Below are 26,861 nucleotides of genomic sequence, written 5' to 3'. Positions count from 1 at the left end.
CAACCGCGCGAGTGCACACTTTGCACGGCGAAGCTCATCAGCATATATAATTAACCGAGACCATCAAAAACACAACAACAAACAAAGCCCTATTAATGAATTGGTAGCTGGTTTGTAAACAAGCCAGTCAAACGCATCCGACTAGTTCTTTTCCTTATCTCTGTAACACACCTGCTGAACAAACGGCTCTAAAAAACGGAAAAAAAGTGTTTAGGAGCTGCAGAGTTGAGAGAGGGAGAGAGATGGAGAGGGCTGTGTTTGTACAGTACAGTATTATGCGTGTGTCTGTGTGTGTAGGGGGAGACGGACAGTAATTGCCCCCCTGGGCTCTCTAATCAGTAGCTCACAGGCAGCTCCCATTTTTAAAAGCCCTATAAGTTCCTCCTGGAGACTGGCTGATAATGGGCAATTTGCATAAAGGCCTGAAATTATCATGCTGGGCCCACTGAGCAGTCATCCAGCTGCACAGAGCTGATAATACCAGAGTACAGCATTACCCAGTGACACAGCACCAACCAACTAGGCTGTATCTCCACAGGCACACATCAGTCGTCACTGGGATTCAGGAGAGGTGGCGGAAAGGAGACTGTGTGTGTGGCTATACACATGGGGGCTGGAGGAATGCTTGTTTGTGCGATGAATTAAAGAAGGTATTCAAAGTCGTACCTCTTCCTTCAAGCATTAATACTTGTTGAAGTCCCTAGACATAAGACCTCCCCTCTGGTCTTAGGGGTTACCTAGATTATGTGTATTGCTCTTCTTTAAAACAGATTCAAATTCCCTCCCCCCCTCCTCCCAGAAACATGCCTTCCACCACAGCATAACAAACATTCCTAGGGTTTGAAATTGCTCAAATAAAACAGCACTAACTTTTAGAAGTGTCCCATTTAATTGGAAGTATAAAAATGAAATTCACAAAAAAGCGGGCAAGAAAGATTTTTGAAGAGATTTTCAGTCTAAGTTACAAAAAGAGAGAGAGCCTCAATCACCCAGTATAGTATCAATGCCTGTGCAAAACTGACACTTGGTCATGTAGGAATAACACTTTCAGGAAAGAGAGTTCCAAGAGTCACTGGGTTTATTCACATACAGAAGTGCCGCCTAACAACCATCCAAAACCAGAATAATTGATGGCAAAAGACCTGGAGAAACTCAGCAAACACACATCTTAGGACATTCTTTTACCATGTCCAATGGTAAAAGAAGTAGTCTCCATTTTCCACACCGTGCATTTCTGTAGCTTCTGAATTGGTTTAAGCATCATGGGATCGGTACAAGTTACAACTGCCTGCTTCTTAAAAAGTAAATGTTATTTTTGAAGGACTACTGCTGGAGCATGTTAACATTGTACCATCATGAGGGACCATGAGCTGAAAGTTTGGGCATTAAAGCATGGCTCTAGCAGACCTTTGTAGCCATGCTGACTTCCAGAGGACACGAGATGAGCACTGGACAAGCACCTTGTGTTGCACAGTCATTGACAAAAGATCTTCAGCTTACTGTACATCTCTTCCAGGGGATGGAGCAGAAGAAAGGTCAGTAATTCACTCAAAGTGACAAAGAAAGTGCCAGAGCTAGAGTTTGAACTGGAAACCTTCATATAACTTTTGCTGCCTGAAGACTGAAATTTATTTATGAATCATATATATCCATGAAAATGCTTAAAATTTTTGTTGGATAAAAATGTATCGTGTCTCTATTTAGGAACCAGTACTGAACCAGTGAATATGCTTCAGAAGGAGATAAAGTCTCTCGTTCTGTGTATTGCTTTTCTCTGAAGGCAGTATCTTGGAAAAGCGATGATTCAAACCCACTTAAGGTCAATCGCAATTGTTGTATAATTTACATAATGGTAATCCTGAATGATGCTAATTAGCAGTAGGTTTTTTTGAAAAATGAAAATAATGTTCACCTTCAAACCTCAATTGAATGGATTTGCTCGCAGCTAAAAAAGACAGACATAAGTGTGGTTTAGTCAAACCCACTGATGCAAAACCAGAAAGTGGGGGAGACTGGGATACAAAAATATCCTGCAAAGCTTTTAAAGGGAAGAATTGGTATTGGTATTCACTTCCTTTGCTATAACATTCTGAAGTAAGCCTCTGTCGAATTTACTTGTGAAATTACTCTAAAACTCGAATGGAGTCCATGTATGGCCAGTTCAGTTGGATGACTTGATTTCAGAAGAAATGAACCTGTCTATGTAAAGTCCCTCATTGACACAGCTTCCACATCACCCATGTAACACTATCCCTTCCATGAAGTATGGTAGCAGAAGGATCATCTTTTTGGGGGTGCTTTTCAGCTGCAGGGACTGAGGCATTTGTCAGGATAGAGGGAACAATGAGTCCAATACAAGCAAATCCTTCGGAGAGCCTGCCTCAGTCAGTAAAGGACCTTAGACTGGGGTGAAGATTCATGTTTGAAGAGGAAAATGACCTCAAGCATACAGCCAAAGTAATACTGGAATGGCATTGGACCAAGAAGCTGAATGTCGTTTGGCCCAGTCAAAGGCCAGACTTGAATCCCCTTAAAAATCACTGTTCACTGACTCCTCTGTCCAACAGAGCCTGAGCAAATCTGCAAGGAAGAATGGTTGAATACCCCCAAATTGAGATGTCTAAAGCTGATACAGACATACCAAAGAAGACTCAAAACTGTAATTGTTTCAAAAGGTGCTTCCACAGTTTTGAATCAAGATAGTGAATGCGTCAGTAAACAATATATTTTCAGTTTTTCATTTTTCCTATGCATTTTTTTACTTTTGTTATACAATAACAATATTTTTGCCCTTGAAATTGTCATATATGTTCTGTGAATCAAGGGGAAAAACCCATTTCAATGCATGAAAATGATTTCAATTGTCCGTGGGGGGGGGGGGATGGGGGCTGATACTTTCAACACCCATAAGAACCTCCAGCTGACATGGTGTGAATTTTACTTGTCATCATTTGCAAATGGAGGAAAGAAAACACGCAGTGTTGAGGGGGGGTTGCTGGCCCAGTACGATTTTTCCCAATGGGATATGTGAACCATACTTGTACAGACCACAGTGATTCCTGGAGGAGCGAACATGAAGGTGAGGAATTTTTATTTTGCAAGTTCTCCTTCTGCTCTGCTGTTCTACTTTTTTCAAAGCTGACGTTTATTCACTAAAGGTGAACGATGGAATCTGCACAGGGCCTTCAAACCCTCGCCTGATAAGGAGCTCTCCCTTCCTGTCACCATGCTTTCTCTCTCCTTCTGTGAGGAAGAGGGCGTGGCCCTCAGTTTTTTTTCGATTGGGAAGCTCTTTATCTTCAGTTGCGTCTTTGTATCTGTCCGTGTTCATGCCAGTTTCTCCGTATCAGTTTCTACTGCTGCTCGTGTTTCTGTGATGGGGTTGTGAATCCCTCTCTGACACCTTGTGCTTCTTGTCAAACACTGTCGGTATGTGTGTCCCTCTTGGATACAATGTTGGCCAGTTGTGTATCACTGCTTGAGGAACAGCCCCCGACTGCATCTAATTTTCCTTGAAACATCCCAGTTCCACTCTGGAGACACTCATAACATTGAAGCCACCCATTTTGATCCTATTTAAAGCTAAAAACACTACTCCTGCCTACGACTTTACATCAAAGAAATAACATTTGAATTGGGGCTTGAATGGGACTTGACATTATTGTGGAAGGACATGGTTACATTTTGGGTGAGATTGAACTAAATTCAATTAAAAAAACACACCTACAACTGTCTATATCAGTGACAGTCATGCCAGTGTATCATCGTACCTTGGTGTCAATGAATGTGTGTGTCAGTGTGACTCGGTGGCAATAAGTGTGTGTCAGTGTGCCTAAGAAACAGTGTGTATCATTGTGCTTCAGTGTCAACGAGTGGATGTCAGTGTTCTTCAGGATCCATGGATGTTTGGATGGGGCGGAGCGGTGGCCCTGTGGCTAAGGATCTGCGCCTGTGGCTGGAAGGTTACCGGTTCGAATCCCGCGGCCGGGAGAGGAATCCTACTCTGTTGGGCCCCTGAGCAAGGTCCTTAACCCCAACTTCTCCAAGGGTGCCATATAAATCACAGGGAGCTTCTCTCCCTGTCTGTGTGTCTCATGGAGAGCAAGTTGGGGTATGTGAAAAGACAAATTCTTAATACAAGAAATTGTATATGGCCAATAAAGTGATCTTATGTGTGTCAGTGTACCACAGTGTCAGTGAGTGTGTGTAAGTGTGCTTTAGTGACAGTGTGTGTCTTTCAGTGTCCCTTCTGTCACTCCCAATGTGACTGCAGGCTGTATTATCTGGAGCTATACCATTGGAGCCCCTTATCTACATACCTGCAGGGAGATGCTGCCAAAGGCATTCTTCAAAAGATTAACCACCTCTCCATGAGCCAGGCCATCCAGAGACTGCCCGTTAATACTTACAATCCGGTCCCCCACCTTGAGGGAGAGAGGGGACGAGAGAGAGGAAGAAAGAATGAAGTGAGAAGAGAATTGAGGGTGAGGGCAAGGAGGGAAAGAGGTTAATGTAATATAATATATATATATTACAATACATATATCTCATATATTATAATAATATATGAGATACAGAGGTAATTAACAGAATGAGAAAAGGGTGACTGAACATCCTTTTCTGTTCCGAGCATTTCAGGTATGCTATAACCAGGTTTGACAACTGTCCACAAATGTACAATTAGCAAAGGTGTCCATAAATCTGTAAATTACAAAGATTTACTGTGAATCTGGATGAAAATTCTGGATTTTTTTTTCATATGTAGGAGGAAGCTGTGATGCTAACAGGCTGATGTATTCACTTGGGGTGACAGTGAAACTCTTCCCCCAGCAAGTGTCTTCTTTAGCAACTTATCCATATACCTCCCTACTGTGTTCAGGGTCTAGTTATTTAAGTTCATTCATTGTGCCTTTGAAACCCAGAGAACTGGCACAATGAATCTAAAATTATACACACCATAGAGCAAAGTCAGTGGAGCACAAATATTTGAATTTCCAGTAGGGAAAAAAAAAATTCACAATTGAAAATTTCATGCTCTCCTAATGGCCTAGGAATTTTGACATTATTTAAAAAGCAAAAGTGAACATGGTCAATGAAATTTGGGAGGAAAATGAATGTGCGAGCAGCCTTTCAGCAGTACGCGGAGACACCCCATGGACTCCTCTAAAAGGGTTCAGATACTGGCATTACTCTCAACAGAGCTGCGCAGGTTGGGCACTCAGAGGTGCCTGAGAGCCCAACCGGGAGCTCTAAACTGGGGTCTCACAGGGCACAGTACAGCCTGGAGGAGCAGCTCTGATGTTAGGGGACGGAAGATACCTTGAGTCTGTGTGTGCGTGCCACCACCCCACTGGCCTGGATCATGGCGATGAAGATGGGAATGTCACCCAAGGGGCTGCCCTTGCCCCCCGCAATGCTGATTCCCAGCGCATCTGTAGGGCCCTGCAGGAATGACAAACCCCAGAAAACACAAAGATAAGGATCAAGAATATTTCTGGCACTTTTAAAAAAACAAAACCACAATTACACGCAGCATTAAAAGGTGTTTCTTAGGTCAGGGCACAGTGGACCCCTAGTGGACACGAGTTGAGAGTCCAGAGGACACTGAGGGCTATTGTCAGGGAGTATACAATACATGCAAGGACATCTGTACCCAGCCAAGAGGGAGAACATTTGGGACAAATCTCAACTTCTCCAGAGAGCTAAAAATAAGAATCCTGCCCCCAGAATAGCACCTTGTCCCAGATACTAAATGTAACACCAGCGGACATAGGAGTCACCCATTTGTGTACGGCTGTCCCCGAAGTGCCTGCTGAGATTCCATCACCCTTAGTTTATTCTCATGGAGGAAAAGAGTGAAGGAGCGTGAAAGTGATACAGGACATGAAAAGAAAACAAAATAATAAATAAAATTGATGCTAAAGTGGTGGTGTTTGGGTCTATTTTGTGTGCATGGTGGGAGAGAGAGGGGTGTTGCTGTAAAACCTTAAACAATGTGATTGCATGTGCCCGTAAGAAATCACCACCTAGACCACCTTTCACAGAATTCCCAGGACATCACGTCATAGAGAACAGGACGGAAACGAGAACGAGGAGTGTGGAGCACTGCACGCTGCACTAATCATTTTATCACTTAAATATGGAAACCATATGTTTATACACACATGTATATGCATCACTGTATATAAGTTTTCATATATATTTATATGTTTTGCTGTACATTTTCAGTGAAATGAAAAAAACGTGCCACCCTTTGCCCAAATTGCAAAATCACCTCCATGCTACTATCAGGACAGCATTCTCAAGAGCTGCAGGGGCTCTAAAGGGTTACATTCTCAATGAGACTCTCATTTCTAGGCTGACTCTTTGGACTTCCTTACCCGTATGACCTCCACTGTTCGCAAGCCAGGCTCTGCTCCTGAGGGGAAACAGGAACACGTCAGTTGAGCTCTCTGGGATCCAACGGAAAAGCACCAGCAAAGCTCAAATGTCAACGGAGAGATCTGCTTTACAAATTCTTCTTCTTATTTATTATTCATTTATGAAGTGTTGTGCTCCAACAGGTATCAGGATTGTTTGCAGTTAAGCAAATGTTTACGGAGAAAGAAGAAAGATGCTTCTTTTAGAATGTATTGCAACCATACCTCCTATCGCAATCCTATCCCGAAACACTAAGAGGTGAAAATTCAATAAAAATTCAAAATAATTTAAAAATAAAAATTTTGTTTTAACTTTCAGATTTGAAGGGGGACAGATACTCTTCATACCATATCCACCCTGCAACTCACTGCTGGCGACCCACTGAAGCTCAGCAGTGTGAGCCTGGTCAGTACCTGGATGGGAGACCTCCTGGGAAAGCTAAGGTTTGGTGCTGGAAGAGGCGTTAGAGGGGCCAGTAGGGGGCGCTCATCCTGTGGTCTGTGTGGGTCCAAATGCCCCAGTATAGTGACGGGGACTCTATACTGTACAAAGGCGGCATCCTTCTGATGAGACATAAAATCGAGGTCCTGACACTCTGTGGTCATTAAAAATCCCAGGGTGTTTCTCGAAAAGAGTAGAGGTGTTACCCCACCGTTTTGGCCAAATTTACCTAGGCCCTTACCGATCACTGCCTCCTAAAAATCCCCATCTATCAATCGGCTTCATCACTCTGTACTCCTCCACATTGATAGCTGATGTGTGATGAGCATACTGTGAGCACAATGGCTGCCGTCGCATCATCCAGGTGGGGCTTCACATTGGTGGTGGTGGAGGGGAGTCACCATTACCTGTAAAGCGCTTTGAGTGGAGTGTCCAGAAAAGCACTAGCTAAGTGTAAGGACAAGCAACACTGCTGCCCGGGAGGAAATTCACCATCTGAAGGTTGTCAGTCTTCAGCTTTACATACAGACACATGTCATAGGCCTCTCTGACCAGCAGAGGGCTCTGCTACCCCACGTGAGGGAAAACGTCAGCTGATAGGAGTAGCCAAGGTGTTAAGCACAACCTGAATCTATCAAGAGTACAGAGAAATTATGAGACAGGAGGCACTAAAAACTGTAATGAATTATAATGATCTGTTTTCTAATAATTTATTTTAGCCAGTCAAAGCTCAAAACAGTGACTCTGAAACACATTGCAGAAGCAAAATGTCTGAAAAAGGACATTCCAAGACACACATGTTTTGTACCTAGCGTGTTTGTGCACAGCTTATTCAGTCAGCAAAGAGAACTGGCTACTACTGTACAAAAAGGGCACAGCACCACCTAGTGTGAGTGACCTTAATTTTTTCTACATAATGCTCTCAATTATATTATCAAGACTAAAGAAGTCTTTAAAAAAACAACTGTGCAGTGTGACATTTCTAGGAGCTCTCTCTTCAGTCTTATAGGTGACAAACTCCTTGACTCTCAGCACGGGACCGGTGAAGAACTGCTCTTGGCTCCTCACCTGAGTTTCCACTGGCGGGGTCCACAGGGAGCTTCTTGCTGCTGTTGTGGAAGTGAGAGCCACTGGACGCCAGGAGAACACTGTTGGCACTGGCATGGCTTACCTGGGAAGAGAAGTCCCGATATTACAATACCTCTGAGCACTGGTGGGAGCAACAGCACACCAACTGAACACTGCTATTTTAGTGCAGGGATCTCCAAGCACCCAGACCTGGAGAGTCCCAGACCAAGAGGGCCTGTAGCTCACCATTAAATCACCAATTTCTAAAGATATGGAACCGTTCTGATCAATTAAACTGGTGATTTGTTAAATTATGTAATTTACAGATCATTATTAAGGACTAATATCTGAAGTACTCTTACATAAATTTTAGATAGGAATACATATATTATACATATAAATATTATTTAAATATCCAAAGCCCTCAAGGACTAGATTTCTCTTAATCAAAAAGATTACTTACTTGATTCATGAACAGTTGACAGCTGTTGCCAATCTTTCAAAATAGGTGTCCTATAAGACTAACGTAATTGGGGCTCTACAGGGCCACAGTTGGAAGCACCTAATTAATGGGTTCCTGTAAGACTAAACAGATTGGGGCTCTCCAGGACAAGGACTCAGGGATCCCCGGGACCCTGCCTTAGTTTTATTTCTTGAGTGAAAAAAACAGGGGCTCCTCCATCTAGTCACACGACTACAGCAGCTTGAGAGTATTTCTAGACAACCTAGACATGCCTTAACACAAGGAGTCTGTGACCAGCTGGAGCAAAGTTTGGTTTTCATTTTGCTGCGTTGTACTCATAAGGTTATCCAACTTTAAAATCACCTAAACAAGATTTTAATTAAATATGTTTGTCTTTGATTAAGATGGAAATGAGAAAAATTAAAACAGTCACAGGAAGAAATCCTTCCCCTTCGTACATTTCCCCTTTCCACATAGCACATTAAAAACCTAGAACATAAGCACTACACTACACTAAGGGTTGTGGGAGCATGGAACAAGCTGACCAGCCATATAGTTGAAGCTAACTACCCAGATTGCCTTTTCTTGTTTTTAACTACTCTGACGTTCTCTCTACATTTCTCCAGGTTCCAGGCTTTTTTCATTTCTTCCCACATTTCTTCCCTGTTTTTTTTGTCTTGAGCATTATTCACCTTAGCAAACTTTCAATACCATCAAGTCTCCAAAAACATGATTGCAGGTGGCATTTCATGTGGCTCAATTCACAGCACACCCCCGGCAATGCCTCAGGACCACTCCCCCCCCAGAACTAAATTATTCAGTAAACTCTAAACTTGAGAGAGGGACTGCATCACTGTCCTTGGAGTGGATGACACTGTTCAAGAGTGATGCAGTCCCTCTGAATGCATCTCTGCTACTGACCTGGCTGCCCTCAGATGTTCTCCTGGAGGAGAGCCAGGAAGCAGCCTTGAGTCTGCCCAGTTCCAGCAGTACCGCCCCCTTGGCACACTGCAGCACAATAGAGAACATACTGTGTACAAGACTGTGACAGCACCAATTCAAATCAATTCCATTCCTAACCACTAGATGGCAAGAAAAACCTTAACACTTCATAAATAAAGATAGAAGACCAATTTTGATATTTGTTTTGTTGAAAAAGATGTTATGTTAAGTTTCAGCCCCAGTGAAAACAATATAAAAATTTCGTTTGTAATAAATTTAATTATTATACTGGCATGTTATCACATACATAAAATGAAGTGGTCTGGGAGGTACCCTGTGTTTGAGTATTTTAAAATGGAAGTAAAGGGGTATTTGCAGTCTATTTCAAAATGCAAAAATATGAAAGCGGTGTGGACATTATTTTTATTTAATTTGTTTAATCTTTTTTCATAACTTGAATTGATGTAGTAGTATGTACCCCTGACGATATTTATGTTTTGAATTGTTATATGTACTCTTGTTTGTATTGTAATGTTTGTTCTTTTGTTAAGCATAAATAAAAATTAAAAAATAAATAAATAAAGATAGATCACTTTATTGGCCAAGTAAGTTTTCACTTACAAGGAATTTGACTGGGTGAGTTGCTCATACACTATACACCTACAGACATACTGTATATACATAGAAATTAAAGGAAAAATAAATTTTGCACTTCAAGAATGTGTTAGAACCCCATACATACTGTATATACATATGTGTAAAGAGAAATAAACTGTCAACAAATAAACTATCTATAAAATCGATTGAACTAACACTTCAACCTGCTGTATGACTGATGCTGTATTTAAATCTCAGAAATCTAAAATTTATAGTGTCTATAGTACTATCGTGCTGTCTATGTTATAGTACCGCCTTTAATGGACAGAATTTTGACAACAGCTCTGTTGGATATCCCTAGAATTGCAGATGTCATCCTCTGATGACTGTTTTGCTCAAGGTGGTTTTGAGTCCTTGCCTTGAGTATGGCCGCGACCGTCTCCTGAGAGGCACTCCTCATGTCCTCCCCGTTGATGGACAGGATCTGGTCTCCCTGCATCAGCCTGCCATCCAGATCAGCCGCCCCACCCTTGACGATGTCAGAGATGAAGACCCCTGTTCCATTCCTGAACAGAGACAAAAGAGCTGCATCACCATCTTGGGCAACTATAAGCAATGACACTGCAGCAGTCCTTTCCTACCAGCAGTCTGTAGGTTCTGGACTGCAAAGCCCTGAGATTGCTGAAAGCACTTCCAAATGCCAATAGAGATTCAGAGTCTGTGTTTCTAAACCTGCTTTTTCAGTGTTTCCGGTTCTATTACCTGTTAAATGCTATTAATATGCTACTATCATTTGCATAACATAATACTTATTTTTATACAGTCCAAAAGGCCTTCATGAAAGATCACCGTTAGAAATCCACATAAAGACACTTCAACAGTCCCTGCTGTTAAAAGGAACACCCTTTTGAATGATTAAGCTGAGAAATGTCTCTGGATGTGCCTGTGTTCTTGAATTCAGTGCTGTCAGGCGACTCACTTACAGGAGATGATTGATTACTCTGTCTCCTGTTGTCTTTGCCCACTGCATCATGGACTGATCCTTAACACAAACTCGTTCCGAGACTAGTCTGTTAACAGGCCAGCCTATTTGGAATGACACTAGGATGCCTCAGGAACAAAAAAAGAAACAAAATGACTTCAAAAGAAGCTGAATAATTTAAGCACCTGCAGAATTTTCTAGAAATGGCCTGTTCTACAGCCGGAGATGGTTTGAAATACGCCCTGTTCACCCTAGCTGCCGGTGCTCTGTGCTAATTGCGTGAGACTTGGAAAACCAAACTGACAAGGGGGTGGGGGGGTTGGGGGGATTGGCGCTTGACCGAGGTGCCCACCGCTTGCCCACGATGCTGAGGCCCAGCCCGCGGCCGGCCCTCTTCTGCAGCTCCACGGAGAAGACGTCCAGGTTCTCCTCGTCCTTGTACTGGTGCTCGTCGCGGAAGACCGTCAGCCGCACCTTGGGCGGGGTCTGCCGCAGGGCCGCGATGGCGTCCTCGTGGGAGGCGTGGCGCAGGTCCACCCCGTTCACCTGCCCGCAGGGGACAATGGGCGTCAGCGGCACTGTTCGCGACCGCGCTGCAGCGGGAGCACAGGCCGAGATCTCACGGGACTCCGCTGGGGTCACGCACACACCCATGTGACCGCACTGGAACAATCATTCTGGTGCACGTGCATCAATCCATAATCCACACCACACTGCACGCTAGAACAGACTGCAGCACACTATGGACACCTGATACAATAAGGTATAATAATCTATGGTGATTATTTCACGGCAACAATATGACAATAAACTCTAATATTACATTTTTGCCACATATGACAAACTATAATAAAATACAAGATACCAAGGCAAACTGCATTAATAAATCCTAAAAAAAAGATAAGCTTTGGTACAGGTTCACTGTATGTGTATTGCAAACTACCAAAATATGTTTCAGTCACTGCAGATTAATAGGGAAGCTAATCAAAGACTAAACCGTGTAAAACGGATAAAATATAAATATATACAGTATATGTCTTATATTGTTGTATTGTATACTGAAATTGTTGTCCATGGCAGTTACTATGGGTAGCATGGTGGCACAGTGCAGTGTTTAATTGGTTTCTGAAAATATTGGCCCTGGTGTGAGTGTGTTCGTGGCTGTGTCTGTGTGTGCCCTGTGGTGGAGTGGCGTCATGGCCAGGGGGTATCCTGCCTTGCGCCTGTTGCGTGCCAGCACAGACTCCAGCTCCCCTGTGACCCTGAATTGCAAGGAGTGGTTTGAAAGTGGATGGACAAATGGTACCTATTACCATTGTCACACAGAACCAATAAGCCAATAAACCAATATGTGAAAAAAAGACATATGAACAACGAGTGTGCAGAGAGAGACACATGAACAATCAGCACACTTACATGGACACACAACTAGCGAGGATATAGGCACACAGCTAATGAGCATGCAGATACAGACTCACACAAGAAAGGAACATGCAGATACCCATACACTGTGTCTGTGAGTAATTATAAAATCCACATTTAAGAGGGATATTGCATTTCTCAGCTCTCAATTTCTAATGTAATTTTCCTGTTGACTTCTATTTTGGATGGCACAGTAAGCTCTTTCTCAGTCAATCAAACTACAATCAAGCCGTCAAAAGCTGCCCTTTTACTTCAGGAGAAGAGTACTTCTGCATAAATTGATTTGTCCATCAATTATTCAGAGATTGCAAATGGTCTCATGTCCTCCTCAATTCCATCTGGAATTACAATCACTGAGTCAGGCTTTCGAAATTCAGCTCCACTAATTTCATTTCACTCCGCTGCAGAATTTCTTTAGAAGTTTTACAACAAAAACATTACGTGACATCAAAAAACCAACAAAACAATCAAATTGTACTGATTTTGAACAGGGAACTACTGTAAAGGGCTTAAACTTACACCTGGTTCTGACTACAACTTACTTAGACCCAATTTATTTTTATTTCCAAGCTCTAAAACATTCGTTTTTGTAGTTGGTATGTTTCACACATTTTGAAAATGAAAACTTAAATTCCAAAAAAGAGCTCAAAACTGGAATTCTATATTCATACCATTTCTCACATGCTGCAGTGGCCTGGAATCTATCGGATGAAAGGGATCTCAGCTGTTTTGTATGAAATGGTAAAGAAAGGGTTAAATGTCCGGAAAACACATCTTGAATGTCATTGTACTTCAGAGACACAACCTCGAACCCTTGGTGTTAAAACAAGACAATGTTCTCAAATAAGGCTCCATGATCTAAGCCTTGAACAGCTACAGGCCTAAAGGTTTTCTGAGGCTTTTTAAATTTAAGGCCTCAGAAAAAGGGTGAAACCTTTAAAATGCTTTCTTAAGATGCTGGTGACTTAACAGACTTAGAAAAGCTGTTTTGCTATTCTAGAGGGATTGTTTTGTCCTTTCACTTTATCTGTGGTTCCGTTGTCACTTCTGTTAGGAGAAAGACAAGCTTTTATGGCAGAAAAACTGTCTGTAATTTAACTAGGAACAGGGTAGAAAAAATCATATCCAGTGGTGACTTGACTAAGAGCTTAGAGAAGTAAAAGGTAAAACATGAAACAAATTATGCAAACTATGTTCCGGTCTCCAAGGGCTGAAGTTATTCTGAAGGTATAGAAAACTTACAAAACATAAATAGCTCGATTGCATAAAAAGAGTGTACTGTATTTACAAACTAATGAATTCTAAGAAAGAAATAAAAAAGCAAACACAAAAACTATTCTGTTAGAGGTACAGTTATAAATAACTGCTGGGTGGTGAATGTAGAAGCGACACCTCCCACACAAGCCAGCAGGTGGCACTGCATATTAAACTAAATAAAAGCCACACTCACCCTGCACTTCTCCCAGGCTCATTAGAGAAAGAAAAATCCAATTCCTGGTATATACGTATTTATTCAGGTACAGTGTTTTGGTGATTAGAAGGATTTTCATGGTCGAATGAGGCTTGCATTTGTGGTGCTATACACCCGCAGGTGCTCCTTATTTATTCTCACAGAATCAGACCACCCAGCACAGATATGGTTGAAATAAACAACTTTCAGAAGAGATTGTGGGGGGGGGGGGGGGGGGGACCTCAGTCTTTTGATTATTTCTAGAGACTGAAAGGCACCCACTTACTAGAAAAGTAATGTTTAGCTGTATCCATTGTACATGAGTTGTCAGTGGGATGGCTCCCACAGAACAGCCCTGAATTACCAAGTGCACTGGAGTTAACCTCTCCTGTTAACCTCTCCTGTTAAACTCTCCAACCGCTGGCCCCTGCTGGGTTGGTTCCATCAATGAAGCCTCAGATGACCTCTGAACTAGGATTAACTGGAGAGCAGCAGGGCTATTTATATGGGCTGTTGGATTGGTGAGACTCAGAAATCTATACTATACTATAATCATGGAAAAAGGAATAGTCTCCTTCTTGAGCTCCTCTTGGGTTTCATCCAATGCTGGCCAAGATCCTAACTGTGGCTCAGTTTGTGTGCTCTGCTCTCCAAAGCCAGACCCACACTCTCTCTGTCCTTGGCTCTGGTCAGCGGGCAGGATGCAGGGTCTCTGAGCTAATGGAAAGAAGCACAGCCCAGCTACAGTAGACTCTAGAGGGCACACCCTCTTCAAAACTGTGGGCTTCTATTTGCTCATCATCAGTCAAGGCTGACCAACCCAAAGATGCAATGAGACATCTCATTACCTCCAGTGTAGCCAATGCTCTATTGCTGCCTCTCCATGTCTGAAAATCATACCTCAGACTGCTTTCTCTTGTTATATCAGTTTCAATCAAACAAATTGTTACGCAATCCAGCTGGTCTACAAAATTGCACTTATTTTTCAGGACAACATTACACAATTACTGAAAAAGACAAGGGTGTATGAAAAGACCATTGCCTGCTTAGTCACATTGTTACTTTATCTTAGCTGATGTTGATGTGCACTATGAGAGTGTGCTGTAAACTATGACTGGCAACACTCCTGCAACTTGTATGTGCTCTGGCAGATCTTTCAATTTAGCTCTAGCAAATGTGTTAGTGGCAAATGCCCCACTCAACTAACAAGAACCTATTATCAGAAACACTTTGGCTAACAGAAAGAGGAAATAACAGGATGGAAAAAGTCCACAAATTACAAAAACTGTTAGCATATTATCTCCTTGAATAAACTGTGGCTCAGTAAACCAGCTGGAGCTTGATGGCTGACGCATCTTGTGGATTTGTGCTATAATGTTTTCCATAAATCTTCTCCGTGTAAAACACAGCTTCATGCGTCTGCTGTGCCAAACACACAGTAAATGTTAATGGCAGATATTAAGCAGAAAAGTGGGAAAGGTTTTATCGTGACTACTATGTACTGCATAATACAACTTATAAATATCTGTGAAGGGTGAAGACATAGGAACTTAACGTCAGGCTCTGTAAAAAGTTCAAAGCAGTGGTGTCCGATCTTGGTCCTGGAGGACTGGTGTGTCTGCAGGTTTTCATTCTCAATCAGCTAAACCAGCTGGTTACTGGCTGAACTGCTTTTAAGAGCAAATCTGCAGACACAACAGCCCTCCCGGAAAGGACAAGACACCCCTGGATTAGGACAGTCTTGTGCTGTGGCGATAGGATAAGGAGAAGTGTGACCTCATTGCTGGCACATTCTGTGTGAACGTGCTGTTGAATCCCTTTTATCCCTTCCATCACAACATCTGAAACTAACTACATCAGCGCCTTTCATTAACTGTGCTCTGAAAATCTCTTCATATGGGAATCGGACTGATTACACTAATGGGTGGCTGATGTAAGAGAATGCTTGTGTGCAACATGTAAGGGCTCAACTGTTCCCAGTCCAGGCAAAGACAAAGGTTATGATGAGAGCTAAGGGGATCTAGGTTGTTTCACTTCATATAAGGACTATATGGAATATATACAGAAATATATTCATATATAGGAATATATTCATAGGTTACACAGGTCAGTGCTTTCTGGTTCTTCTAGTTTCACTAAACAGCTGATTCCAAAATTGAAGGAACAAATGCATGCTAGGTTTAATGCCAAAGTCAGACACTGTACCAATATTTTGAGGGTAAAAAAAGATGCAAAGCATCAGCACAAAGTCAATGTGCGATCTGCCCAGCAGGTGGTGCTATCACCAAGCTGTCATAGCTGCACTAAAAAAAGAACCTTTGAGGTCCATTGAGGTCCATTGTGACAGAGATTGAGAAAAACCCTTTAACAGCACTAGATATTATTCTTTTCTGGGGAAGCAAAAGATTAATCAGTTAATATGTTAGGTCAAAGCCTCCTAGCCTACTTTTTTAAGTAGCCAAAACATTTCAAGATTTCTCCAAACTCAAAATGACAGGTGAGCTTGTTTGGATGATATCAGAACTGCAGGTGTCACACAGGGCACTGTCCTGCCACTGCATATTCATGGTTCTATGACTGTCTCTTCCTGAACACCTCTGTTAAATACAAAAGGTTTTTAACAGTGCCCTAAAAAGCTGACTACGTTTGGTATATTTGGAATTTAGAATTAATGGGCAGCACAGTGTTGCAGTGGTTAGCAGTGCTGCCTCCCTGTCCTGGGGCCCTGGCTTCAATTCCAGACCTGGGTGCTGTCTGTGAGCAGTTTGATTGTTTGTCTTCTCGTGCATTTGGCATCCCTGCCCAGGGTGTATACTGCCTTGAGCCCATTTCTGGCTCCCCCACTACCCTGAAGTGGATGAAGTGGTTAGAAAATGGATTACTATATTCAGAGTTATAGGTAGCTCAAAGACTAAAATAGAAATACATCAGAACTTTTTTGAAGTAATTTATACAAATATAAGAATAAGAAATTAAAATCCGAGGGGTCTGGTAAAAGGTCCATAAATGCATTAAAGGCTTTTTATAAAGTGGGCACAGTTATCCGATTGTTTTCCCATGCATCACCAGCATTATAAAGAGGCTCCGTCAAAGCTTTTCAATGAGAATAACAGACATCAACCCTGACAAATAGCCTTTTCTGTCATTTTAACTAAAAAATCCCAAGTACTCAGAGTCTGTTGAATGGCAGGCAGAAGAAAGGGCACTAGAGGTGAATGATAGTTTCCTACACTTATTGGAATGTATTTATTTATGACAGCAAATGCTTTCAAAACTGCCTAAAAGCTCTAATGTCACGTGGTATCTTTTATTGTCTCATCACAAAAGTATCAGGCAATTTATTTCCAGAAGCCATGACATGAGGTTTACTTCACTATTCTAGCAAAAGCCTTACACTGGCTATAACGTTCTGGAAAATTATACTGTACAGAAGATGTGTTCATTTGTGCTATTCACTTCATAGCTGTACCAGCAGCGAGTGATTTGGCGATTTGAGAACTAGCCACCTTCTCGCTGAGGACCCGAGTCTCTGAATTGATGCAGTACATTCCCAAAGGAGTACTAAGTTAAGAAACATAAGAATCAGAAAGATTACAAATGAGAGGAGGACATACAAGGCTAATTCATTTAGTCGACAGAAAAAAATCTGAGAATCTCATCCAGCTGTGTCTCGAAAGAATCTGGTCTATCAGCTTCAACAGCATGACTTGGGTAACTTGTTCCATACTCCCACAACCATTTGTGCAAAGACATGCTCTCAACCCCCCCCCCCGCCCCTCACAGTTTTAAATGCACTTTCGTGTAGTTGCCACTTCTGTCCTCTAGTTTGTGCTCTCCCGTTCATTCGGGAGAAATGTAATGGGTTGACTTTGTTAATGCCTTTCAAGACTTTGAACATTTGCATCAGATCCTTGTTAAATCCACAGATCTAACTTCTGCAGTATAGCAAAACAGGATGCAAACCATGGGGAAAAAAAGAGTGATATGGTGTATAAACGCCAAACCAGGACAATGAATGGGGTGATGAGCAAAAGAAAGGCAACAAGTGACAAAGAAAGTTTTAGCCCTAAAACATGTAAGATGAGAATATAAGGTAATTTGAAAGAGCACATGGAACAGCAGTGTTTGTTAAAGCAATACAGTCAACTTTTTACAGTTCTTCTGCAGCAGCCAGTGGTGAGTTCAAGTCTGTTTGGAAAGGCTGTGCTCAGCTGCAGCTCTCACCTCCAGGATCTGATCTCCAGCCCACAGTCTGCCGTCCCGAGCAGCAGCTCCCTCCTCATACACCTCGTGAATAACGATGGCGTCCTGGAAAGAAAAGAGACTCAGCAATTCATTTTGAGTAAAGGGGGGGCCTCCACATCAAGAGCCCCGCCAGGATGACTGGAGTTCTCGCAGATTCTTCAACGCTTCGGGTGCACAGAACGCAGGCACTGTGCTTATATACAGGTGCACTTGTAAGAAAGCACTCTGCAGCTGGAGTCTCTGCGAAGTGATTGCCATTTACAATGGCCTTTTCTACTTCATAAGAGATCAAAGCTTATTTCTGTTTTCCCCACCAGTACCTACAATGCCTTCGTTCGTCAATTAAATTACCCATCCATCAATTCTCTGACTGCTTCTTCCAATTCAAGGTCGCAGGGGAGCTGGAGTGCATTCTGCCCAGCAGGCCAGTCCATCGCGGCTGATTCAGATATTTGACACATACATTTGTTTTTTGATGTCTGTAAAGAAGCAGTGAACTGAAACCACAACCCTGAGATACTGCAGCTAATATGGCAAGAAAACCGGCAAAATGGTCAATTTAATGAATGCAAATAATGTCACATGCAGTACATCAATGATGCTGCTAAGCAGGCTTTCTAAAGCTGCTGTTGGATTGGCACTAAATTGCAGATTACATTGAAACCCATGGAAATGAAAAATAAAGGGTGGGAATGAGCAGGGGTCTGGATGAAGAAGTGCAAACAGTGAAAATGAAATGTTAGGATTCTGCCTGGTATTTGTGCAGGTGCAAACCCTCCAAATAATTCTCACCTCCTCTCACAAAATGTAACTCAGTCATTTTAATCTGCTTTGAATCTTCAGAGAGCCCTCTTCCATCTTGTGATTACATTTGTTTTTTTGCTATTATTTAATGACATACTGACCTACAGTGAGACACAAGGGTACCATACATAGAGGCAAGGGAAATTTGCCAGTATAATGTGTATAATGATATTAATTCTGCAGATATTGAACAATCTGAGGCTGACACCCTAGTAAACTATTTGCTACCTCTATCCCAGATTTTTGACCCCAAAGGAAGGGGTACCCCGGCTATACCCTAGCAAGAGATGGCAACTCCAACATGCAGACCACCTTAGCACAGCTATTTTATATAGGTGGTGCTTCTCCACTTGCCTTTCCAGAGATGCAAGCTGTGATAATGTTGTCTTGATGACAACCCCCCTCTGTTCTCAACACCTGTGCCTATTAGCCAGGTTTGCTTTTGGTTTGCTACCAGAGATCCCGACATGCTTTGCTCTATGTTCACCTACAGTAGTAACATGCAGCATCAACCCTCCCCCCTTGCAAATGGCAATCTTTGATAACTAAATTATTGTTGCTGACACAGGCATTGCCAAAGAGGGTTACTACTGCCAAAAGGAAATGACAGTCTTGGGCTGCATTTCATTTTTGTGCACCTCTGTGATTTTGCTATGATCTGGACTCTTTGTTTTTCTCGAATTTGCTCCAACTTCTTCTCTGGGCTGTAAAGCACACGGTGACACTTATTGACACACCTGTGGCTCCTAAACTCTGATTTTGCAGACACATGTATGCACATGTAATACTGGTGTAGAGATCAATACTTATTTTTATATTCTTCTTCATTAGGACAATCGAATTTGTGAGGAAAGTCAATATCTTGGAGACCCTGTGGCTTCTTTTGAAGTTGAGGTCGAGGGCTCTAAGGACACCTTAAATAATTAGGTAAATCAAAGAAAGCAAATTTTCCCTTGTGTCACACAGGTACTGTTTAAGTTGTCCATTCTTCAGCCCAGGCCCTGCCTTACAGAATTGTAATGCAAAACTGTAATTAAACCAGCAGGTATATGACACTTCATACGCTAGAGCAAATCCAATCCACTGATATGTTTCAATAGAAAGTACCCTCCACAACCAAAACTGTTCAGTTCTGGAGTCCCGTCTAACTCATGTCTCATTACAGATTTCTCTCCGGTCTCTGCCCACTCTCAGCAAGTTCCACAAACAAGCAGAACAAAAGGACAGCTTTGCTGTAATAATTCGGCGGTCGGCTCTGCTCTCGAACGGGGCTCTTTGAATATTCACAAAGCGCAAGAGCAAGGGGGAACAAAACACACATACAGATGATGATGTAGAGTTTTCTAGCCACGTATTGTGTTTGCAAAATGAGCAAAATGTTCGAAATTGAATGAACAGAAAATGAAACATTGAGGTGGGCTGGGGTGATTAATTCAAACAAGAGAGGTGTATTAATCACTGCCATCCATTCTACAGGACCCCCACAGCAGCTGAATTCTGATGGAATATCTTTGTGCAGTTATTTATACTCACTAACATCCTGAACTGCTATTTTAGGATATTAAATAATAGCATAATAGCAGAGCAAGGGGATTCAATGTGGAAATGCTGCTATATTCTCATGGGGTATTCTTTGTGTACAGCTCTTTCACATAGTACACATACTGTCACTATGGTGGGTAATTAGATAAAATCACAGCATAACAGATAATGGTGCAATATAAACATTGCTAACTGTGCTGTTCAGAAGTTATGAGTATGTGTCATCATTCACATTAGACTTATGTGAATAGTATCCGTCAGGACAGACAATCAATAATGACTTGTTCAGATGGAGCACAGCAGTGAAGTCCTGAGGATAAGTCGGTGTGGGGCTCTCTGATTGTGGTCGGGGTCAGAGTCAGAGTCAGGCTTGGGTTTAGAATTAGGGTTTGGACCAGGGTCCCAGACAGGAAAAACAGCATTTGCAAAGAGACACATTGAGAAGCAGCACTCTGCAGCCCTCGTGAAAAATATCACCACCAGTTTTACACAGTATTTAATTGAAAGAAAAATTGGGGTTTGATCTATTTAATGAAAGCGTGCAATACAGTATTTCGTTTACTAATTGGTGCAGTTTACTGAAATGCGTGAAATATTAGAACAATGTTCAGATGGGAGAAATAAAATGAACCTTTCTGAACCCCAAAGCTGCTCATCCGAGATGTGAAGTCAGGCTTTTAAACTGCCTGCACTTCTGCTGCCCTTGATAACCATAATAATAAAGCTGGTTGCAGTTAGAAATATTGTAAACCACATCAAGGAGACTAATGGGCTGCCCGCAGGCTCCCAGCTCAGTAGAGGGTTGCGTGTGGCAGCCTCTAATCTCACATATCCATAGCAGGTGAACAAGGGAGCTCTTGTTCAGACCATTGATCATTTTAATCCCCTAACCTGACAGCCATCACTCGAAAATGGACTTCTCAAGCCAAAGACAAAAATCACAGTGAACTGAATTTGAAAGGGGGAAGCTCTCTGGTCTGGCCAAAGTGAATGCTATCAGAAGATAAAGAAGAAGCACTGCATCTCCTCGGGCAGCATGGAAAAGATTAAAGCTCTGCATAGACTTAACCTGCCTGGAGTGAGATCTGACAGAGGCCAACAGTTCTCCAGGATCATCACTGCCTGCAATGGTCATGTAAAATAATACAAAAACCTACTGATGCCTTAAAAACATCCCAGGATACATCTATATTGACTAACCTTTGCAGTTGATATAGACCTGTCCAAAAACAAAAGCATGAAACAAACTGACCTATAGCGTCTACTTTTATCACAGATCCACAGACTGTTTCATCGACATTTTCTTTTGGTGGTTTATTGATCTGTTAGTAGAGTCTAAATCAATGACCTGATCACCTGACTTTTCTTGTTTGGTGACTTCTGATGTTTTGTTCATTTTGAAAATGTTATTTTTGTCAGTGAACATAGTAGATAATCCCATTTTACCACCGTAATCGCTTATCTTTTTTCACTTTTTCAGGGCTTTCAGTCTAGTTACCTAAATGAATCCATCGTTTTTGTCTTATATTTTCTTTTTACATTAACTTAATTCCTTCTTTTTCCAGAACGTTTGATAAGTTACCATAAAAAGGAAGTTCATTACATAACAATTTAATAAGGTACCTAGATGTATACTGGCATCTACAGGCTAGGGGACTGAAATGCAGCTGAGTTAGCTTTTCCTAAGACAGCTCAGCTATAAACCCTGTCATTATCATTAGAAATGAGAAATGCGCAGAAGAGATGTTGATCAGAGTGAAAAGAGCAGAGATTACAAGAAGAGTGAGCGTGATTCGTAAAATTGAAGGCAGCTGTTGCTTTCAATTACATTAGGCTCCTAATACAAATTACCTTGCTGATCTCTCCAATAATACATAACTCCCTGATGTATAAAGAATAAATCACTTAATTAAAAAAGCCCTTTTAATTAGGTGAAAATCTAAAAGTTCCTCACAGCGTTAAGGGACTTTGATCCCTCTGCTCAAGTGCAAATCTGTTTGTGTCTCCGACAAGACACCAGATTTAAGGAGAAGACGACATGGGGCTGGAGCCAGTGACACTGCCCAGCGCCTGCTGCAAACTCTTTGGTAGAAGCCCATAATGTTTGTGCGTTACAAATCACAAACACTTTGCTAAAGAAAACCACACAAGGACACAACGCCCTCAATCTACTTGAGAGAGATGACATGTGAGCTATGGCTTCTGCAAGCTCTGTCTCTGACAGATCTGTGACAGGCAGCTCACCAGTTGTGTGTCTTTTCCTCCCACGATGCTCAGTCCCAGGCCGGAGCGGCCCTTGGAGATCTCAATAACGGTCTCCTGTCCCGGGACGATGGGGCAGGTGGCTGGATCTTTGGGATGGACAGGGGACAAACATCACTTGTCCTGCAGCAACATTCTCTTTCCTAGTAAAGTTCATTTCCCCGCCAAGGAACAGGGAACTAAATTCACAAAGAAGACCGACGTCTGAGGACTGGGATAGTTTCTCTTTTCAGGCTACATTATGACTGAGTTAAACAAAATTATTTTCAGGGTGATCTTTAATTTAAATACGTTTTCATTCCTAATATATACAAATTGTGAATGTGTGACTGTAGCCAGAATCACTGTACTCACGGTCAAACTGTCAGCTGCCAACTCAACAACTCAACCCACTAGTCTCGTCTTCCCTCATTCTCTGGTATGTACCACTGACATAGCAGGTTTTATTTTTTGTTCTTAAACATCATAGGTATGCCATTTTAAGTTTGAATTAAGCTAAATGTAATAATAAGCATTACAAAATCATAAGCATTAATAATAGATCAAATAATAAGCATCTGATCTCTTACTTTTTAGTAAGGGAAAAGGTAAGTTAACATGCTTAGAACTCAGTAAATTTATCATACTACAAACAGAGCACGACAGAAACTGCCAGCTACTCTTAAAGACAAACATGTTTCTATTATGTTCAGATGTGAGCTTTAGATATTTATTTTAATAAATGAAAACAACAAATAACTAATTAATTATTGATTGGTCTTTGCAAAACTATTCCTCCCATACATCAGGAGTTGTCATAAAATCATCTGATAGTGGCTTTTTGAATGAATCTAATGCTAAAGATATTACAAGCATAATTTCACTTTATAAATAGAAACAATAAAATTGCCACGAGAGATTTATTTTTAAGAGAAATCACCAACCTTGAAAGCAGTATACTACGCAGTGTACACAGGATTCATATGGAAAACATTTATAAAAAAAATAATTCTTTTTTTTTTAGACTTGTTCATTTTCCATTAATCATTAAATACTCATTATCACCTGTTGGCAATTTGACACAATTAGACACAGCTTCAATTACAGGCGTGCAACTCCTCAAGGACAGTTTAAAGTTAGAAACTCATGAGTGAAGCTGAAATTGTCAACATCTGAAAAGTATCAGCCTGAAGTCAGCATTGTGATTATTGCCCAAGGAACTGCTGGCCTGAGTAAGGTTTTAATTCCACTTTTACTTATCACAGATCTGAGGCAATAGATCTTGTTTTGACAGAATGCTTAAAAAAAAACAGTTTCGCTCTCTCTTTATCCAACCCTGTATTGACCTGTTTGAACATTTCCTTTCGACCGCTGCTGTAGCAGCCTAGCAACCTAGCAAGAAGACTCCTTGAGGAAAGGCACACAGAGGACATGGGATGGACATGTCAAGGACATGGACTTTCAGGAGGAGCCAGGGAAGAGCGGGGTACCTCGGCCGGTGTACTCGAAGTCTGGGGGGCTGCCAGAAGGCGGAAGAGCAGCAGATGACACCACAGTCCTGTCCAGAGAGCTGGCAGCCATCTTGGCGAAGATGGGTTTTGGGGTGCTGGCAGACTGAACAAGACGGCATACTTTCAGGAATCTAGTGTCTGCATCTCAAGGCTACGTCAGGTGCAAGGCTTAAGAAAAGATCCTATTTCTCACAAGGCAGTTTGCTTTGATAGGGGTTTAATAATGATGCCCACTTTCCCATTCTTTCCTGCAAATGTATAACAGAAGCCAAAAGTAATGTTCACTTGATAAAGGAACGATTCTCTTATGGATTAGACAGTTATTTCATAATCTAACACTGTATTCGACTATAAAAGACCTCTGACAGAGGCTGAACATTGAAACTTTGTAGCAATTTCTAACATACAAACTAAACACATATACAGCAATTCCTCTAAGGTTCTGCAACTTTGATCTGTCTTACTGACATAGATGAGGACTGGCACTGTGGAGAAGCAATATACAGGGGGCAAGGAAACCTTGGTAATAGGAGAATCTGCTCTTAAAGAAACAAGCTATAAAACAGGTTATACTGTAAACACTGAAAAACACTCCAAAGTTTTTCAGTCTGCCAAAGCATATAATTGAGGTGCCTGCTGTGTGTGTGGGGTTAATCCAAGATGGCCTATAATTCAAGAAGGGTATTGTACTCTCTGCTTTTCTCAGTGCTACAGAAAGTAGCTTATGCTCCAACCTTACAAGCCACTTTAAACTGTATAAGACCATGTTAACAGGCAGTCTAACAGCCAAGACCCAGGTCTAGTGTATATACAGTATATTGAGCAGATTTGTTTGTCTACATTTCTCACTGGTTGAATGCTCTACATAAATAGACAGTATTGGACAGTATCTATAGATGCTGGGGAGGGAAGATTTTAAAACTAAGTTATTTGATTGGTCAAAAAAGGAGCACCATTTAAGAGCTTTGAGGAATGTCAGAAGCCAAGACAAACTAATTTTAGCAATGCTTCATTCTGTTTTTCATGAGCAGCCATCAGGACTCAGGTGAAATTCTGGGGATCATGAGTAACAGAGACAAATTATATCACAGTTAATAACATACTCATTTAAGTTGTACATACTCAGGTAATAACAAATGGTAACTGGAGAACAATGTGTAGAAAGGTGAGAAATGAGGGTGAGTCACAATATGAGAAAAGTACCTGTTCATGAAGCTGTCCTCTAGGACTCTTGATCTCTGCTTCCGCATCCTTTTCATATATCTTGACTTTCTGCAAAAAGTGACAGAAAACCGGTAAATGTGACACCAGTGTGGCACCAACTGTTCAGGAAATTATCTTCCTAGCAGTAAGCAGACCCTTAACATGAAATGTCACTGAACAATAAGAGTTGTCATAAAGCCCTTTGCTGATGGAGTTCTGCAAGTTTCCCGCTTTTATTAAACAGCTCCCAGAAATGGAGTACCTGTTCATCCGGAGCTTGGCACACGGTGCTCAGAACTATAACAGAATGGAACACGTAAAGGTTCATTCCATGTAGAAAGGTAAAGAAAAGAAACTTGGCTGTAGAGCATTGTCCAGGTGTGAGTGAGAGAGGGAAAGCAGCTGAATAATAAGGATAGAAGAACAACAGACAGAGTAGTTAAGAAGGAGCAGGCACGGAGTCCATTCGACTATGACTCGAACTGTATAATAATTTGCCAACACCATGCCTGACAGCAGGGATAGTGTTGACTAAATGATGCACTAAGTTGGATTTGCATCAGATGTAACACTTTGCACTTATAGTAAGCAGACCATAATGTTCCAATTTGGTCTTGTCTGACCACAAATTTGATTTGGTGCTTTTCTCCAACTTTATCTCAGAGTTGCTTTGAAAGCTCCATGGTCTTCATGGTTGAATCTTTGCTTGGAACTCAATGACTGAGGGCCCTTGCAGAGACAGATTGATTTATTGTGAAAACAAGTGAACCACTATTAGGGGACACAAGGGCCACTCAATTGTGTAGCCTTTTAAGATGAGTGTGTGCATATACATTAATCCAGATGTGCCACTGCAAAGTGTTTGTATACTTACGCCATCATGACTTTTCCATTTTTCTTTCACAATATCTTTTTACTCCCTTGTTTGTTTTCTGATTTGAATGTGTGAAGTATGTAACAAATATTAATTGCTTCTTCGAAGTGCCATAACTGAGTAAACAGAAAATGCTGAAGCAACAAAATGTTAAAGATGTCCTGACAATACGGTTTTCAATAGAACAGAGATTTATGAATTGAACAGTGAACAAAGAAAAACTCGAAAGCTGTCAAATGGGAAATCATATCAGTTGCCTTCAGCATTTGATTTGAGACCAGCAAAATACCTCTCTGTATTCAGAGCAAGATGAGAAAAGTGGGCTGCAACTGTAAGAGATCATGACTTAGAAGCTCGTAACTGAGAGAAATGTGTCTGATGTACATTTGAACATACAGATGACCGACCTCTACTCTGTGTGTTACATCCATGGCCATTTTCTAACAGGATTTCACTTTTTGTGGCAAGTCTTTTTGACTGATTTATGTATCTATATTTCAAGCTTTAGTGGAGCCTGTCTCTTGGGGGATAAAAAATGTCTTTAATGACTGCTCTGGTGCGTTTTTTCCTCACCACCACCACTTGCACAAAAGATTCAGCATCAGAGCCAGAATGATGAATTACCCTCACTGAAGCCCTGGGCATCTGGAATAGCA

The 26,861-nt window shown here is 41.6% G+C and overlaps 1 protein-coding gene across 4 annotated transcripts in view; it reads right to left on the bottom strand.

The window, feature by feature from the left end:
• patj (PATJ crumbs cell polarity complex component) overlaps positions 1-26,861 on the bottom strand; it is a 223,598-nt gene that overhangs the window by 4,575 nt on the left and 192,162 nt on the right. For all 4 annotated transcript variants that reach the window (XM_088599125.1, XM_088599129.1, XM_088599126.1 and 1 more), the window contains 11 exons: positions 25,332-25,400; positions 24,108-24,231; positions 22,621-22,727; positions 18,010-18,093; positions 11,266-11,459; positions 10,350-10,497; positions 9,314-9,400; positions 7,930-8,032; positions 6,381-6,418; positions 5,320-5,442; positions 4,320-4,424 (listed from right to left, as the gene is read on the bottom strand). In XM_088599125.1, coding sequence (XP_088455251.1) covers positions 4,320-4,424; positions 5,320-5,442; positions 6,381-6,418; positions 7,930-8,032; positions 9,314-9,400; positions 10,350-10,497; positions 11,266-11,459; positions 18,010-18,093; positions 22,621-22,727; positions 24,108-24,231; positions 25,332-25,400 — 1,182 coding nt within the window. The remainder of the gene's footprint in view (positions 1-4,319; positions 4,425-5,319; positions 5,443-6,380; positions 6,419-7,929; positions 8,033-9,313; positions 9,401-10,349; positions 10,498-11,265; positions 11,460-18,009; positions 18,094-22,620; positions 22,728-24,107; positions 24,232-25,331; positions 25,401-26,861) is intronic.

This window comes from Lepisosteus platostomus, chromosome 11 (assembly GCF_059453375.1).
Source record: "Lepisosteus platostomus isolate fLepPlt1 chromosome 11, fLepPlt1.hap1, whole genome shotgun sequence".
NCBI lineage: Eukaryota > Metazoa > Chordata > Actinopteri > Semionotiformes > Lepisosteidae > Lepisosteus > Lepisosteus platostomus.
Note: the sequence above shows the minus strand (reverse complement) of the source record. Positions and strands in the feature narration are given on the sequence as shown.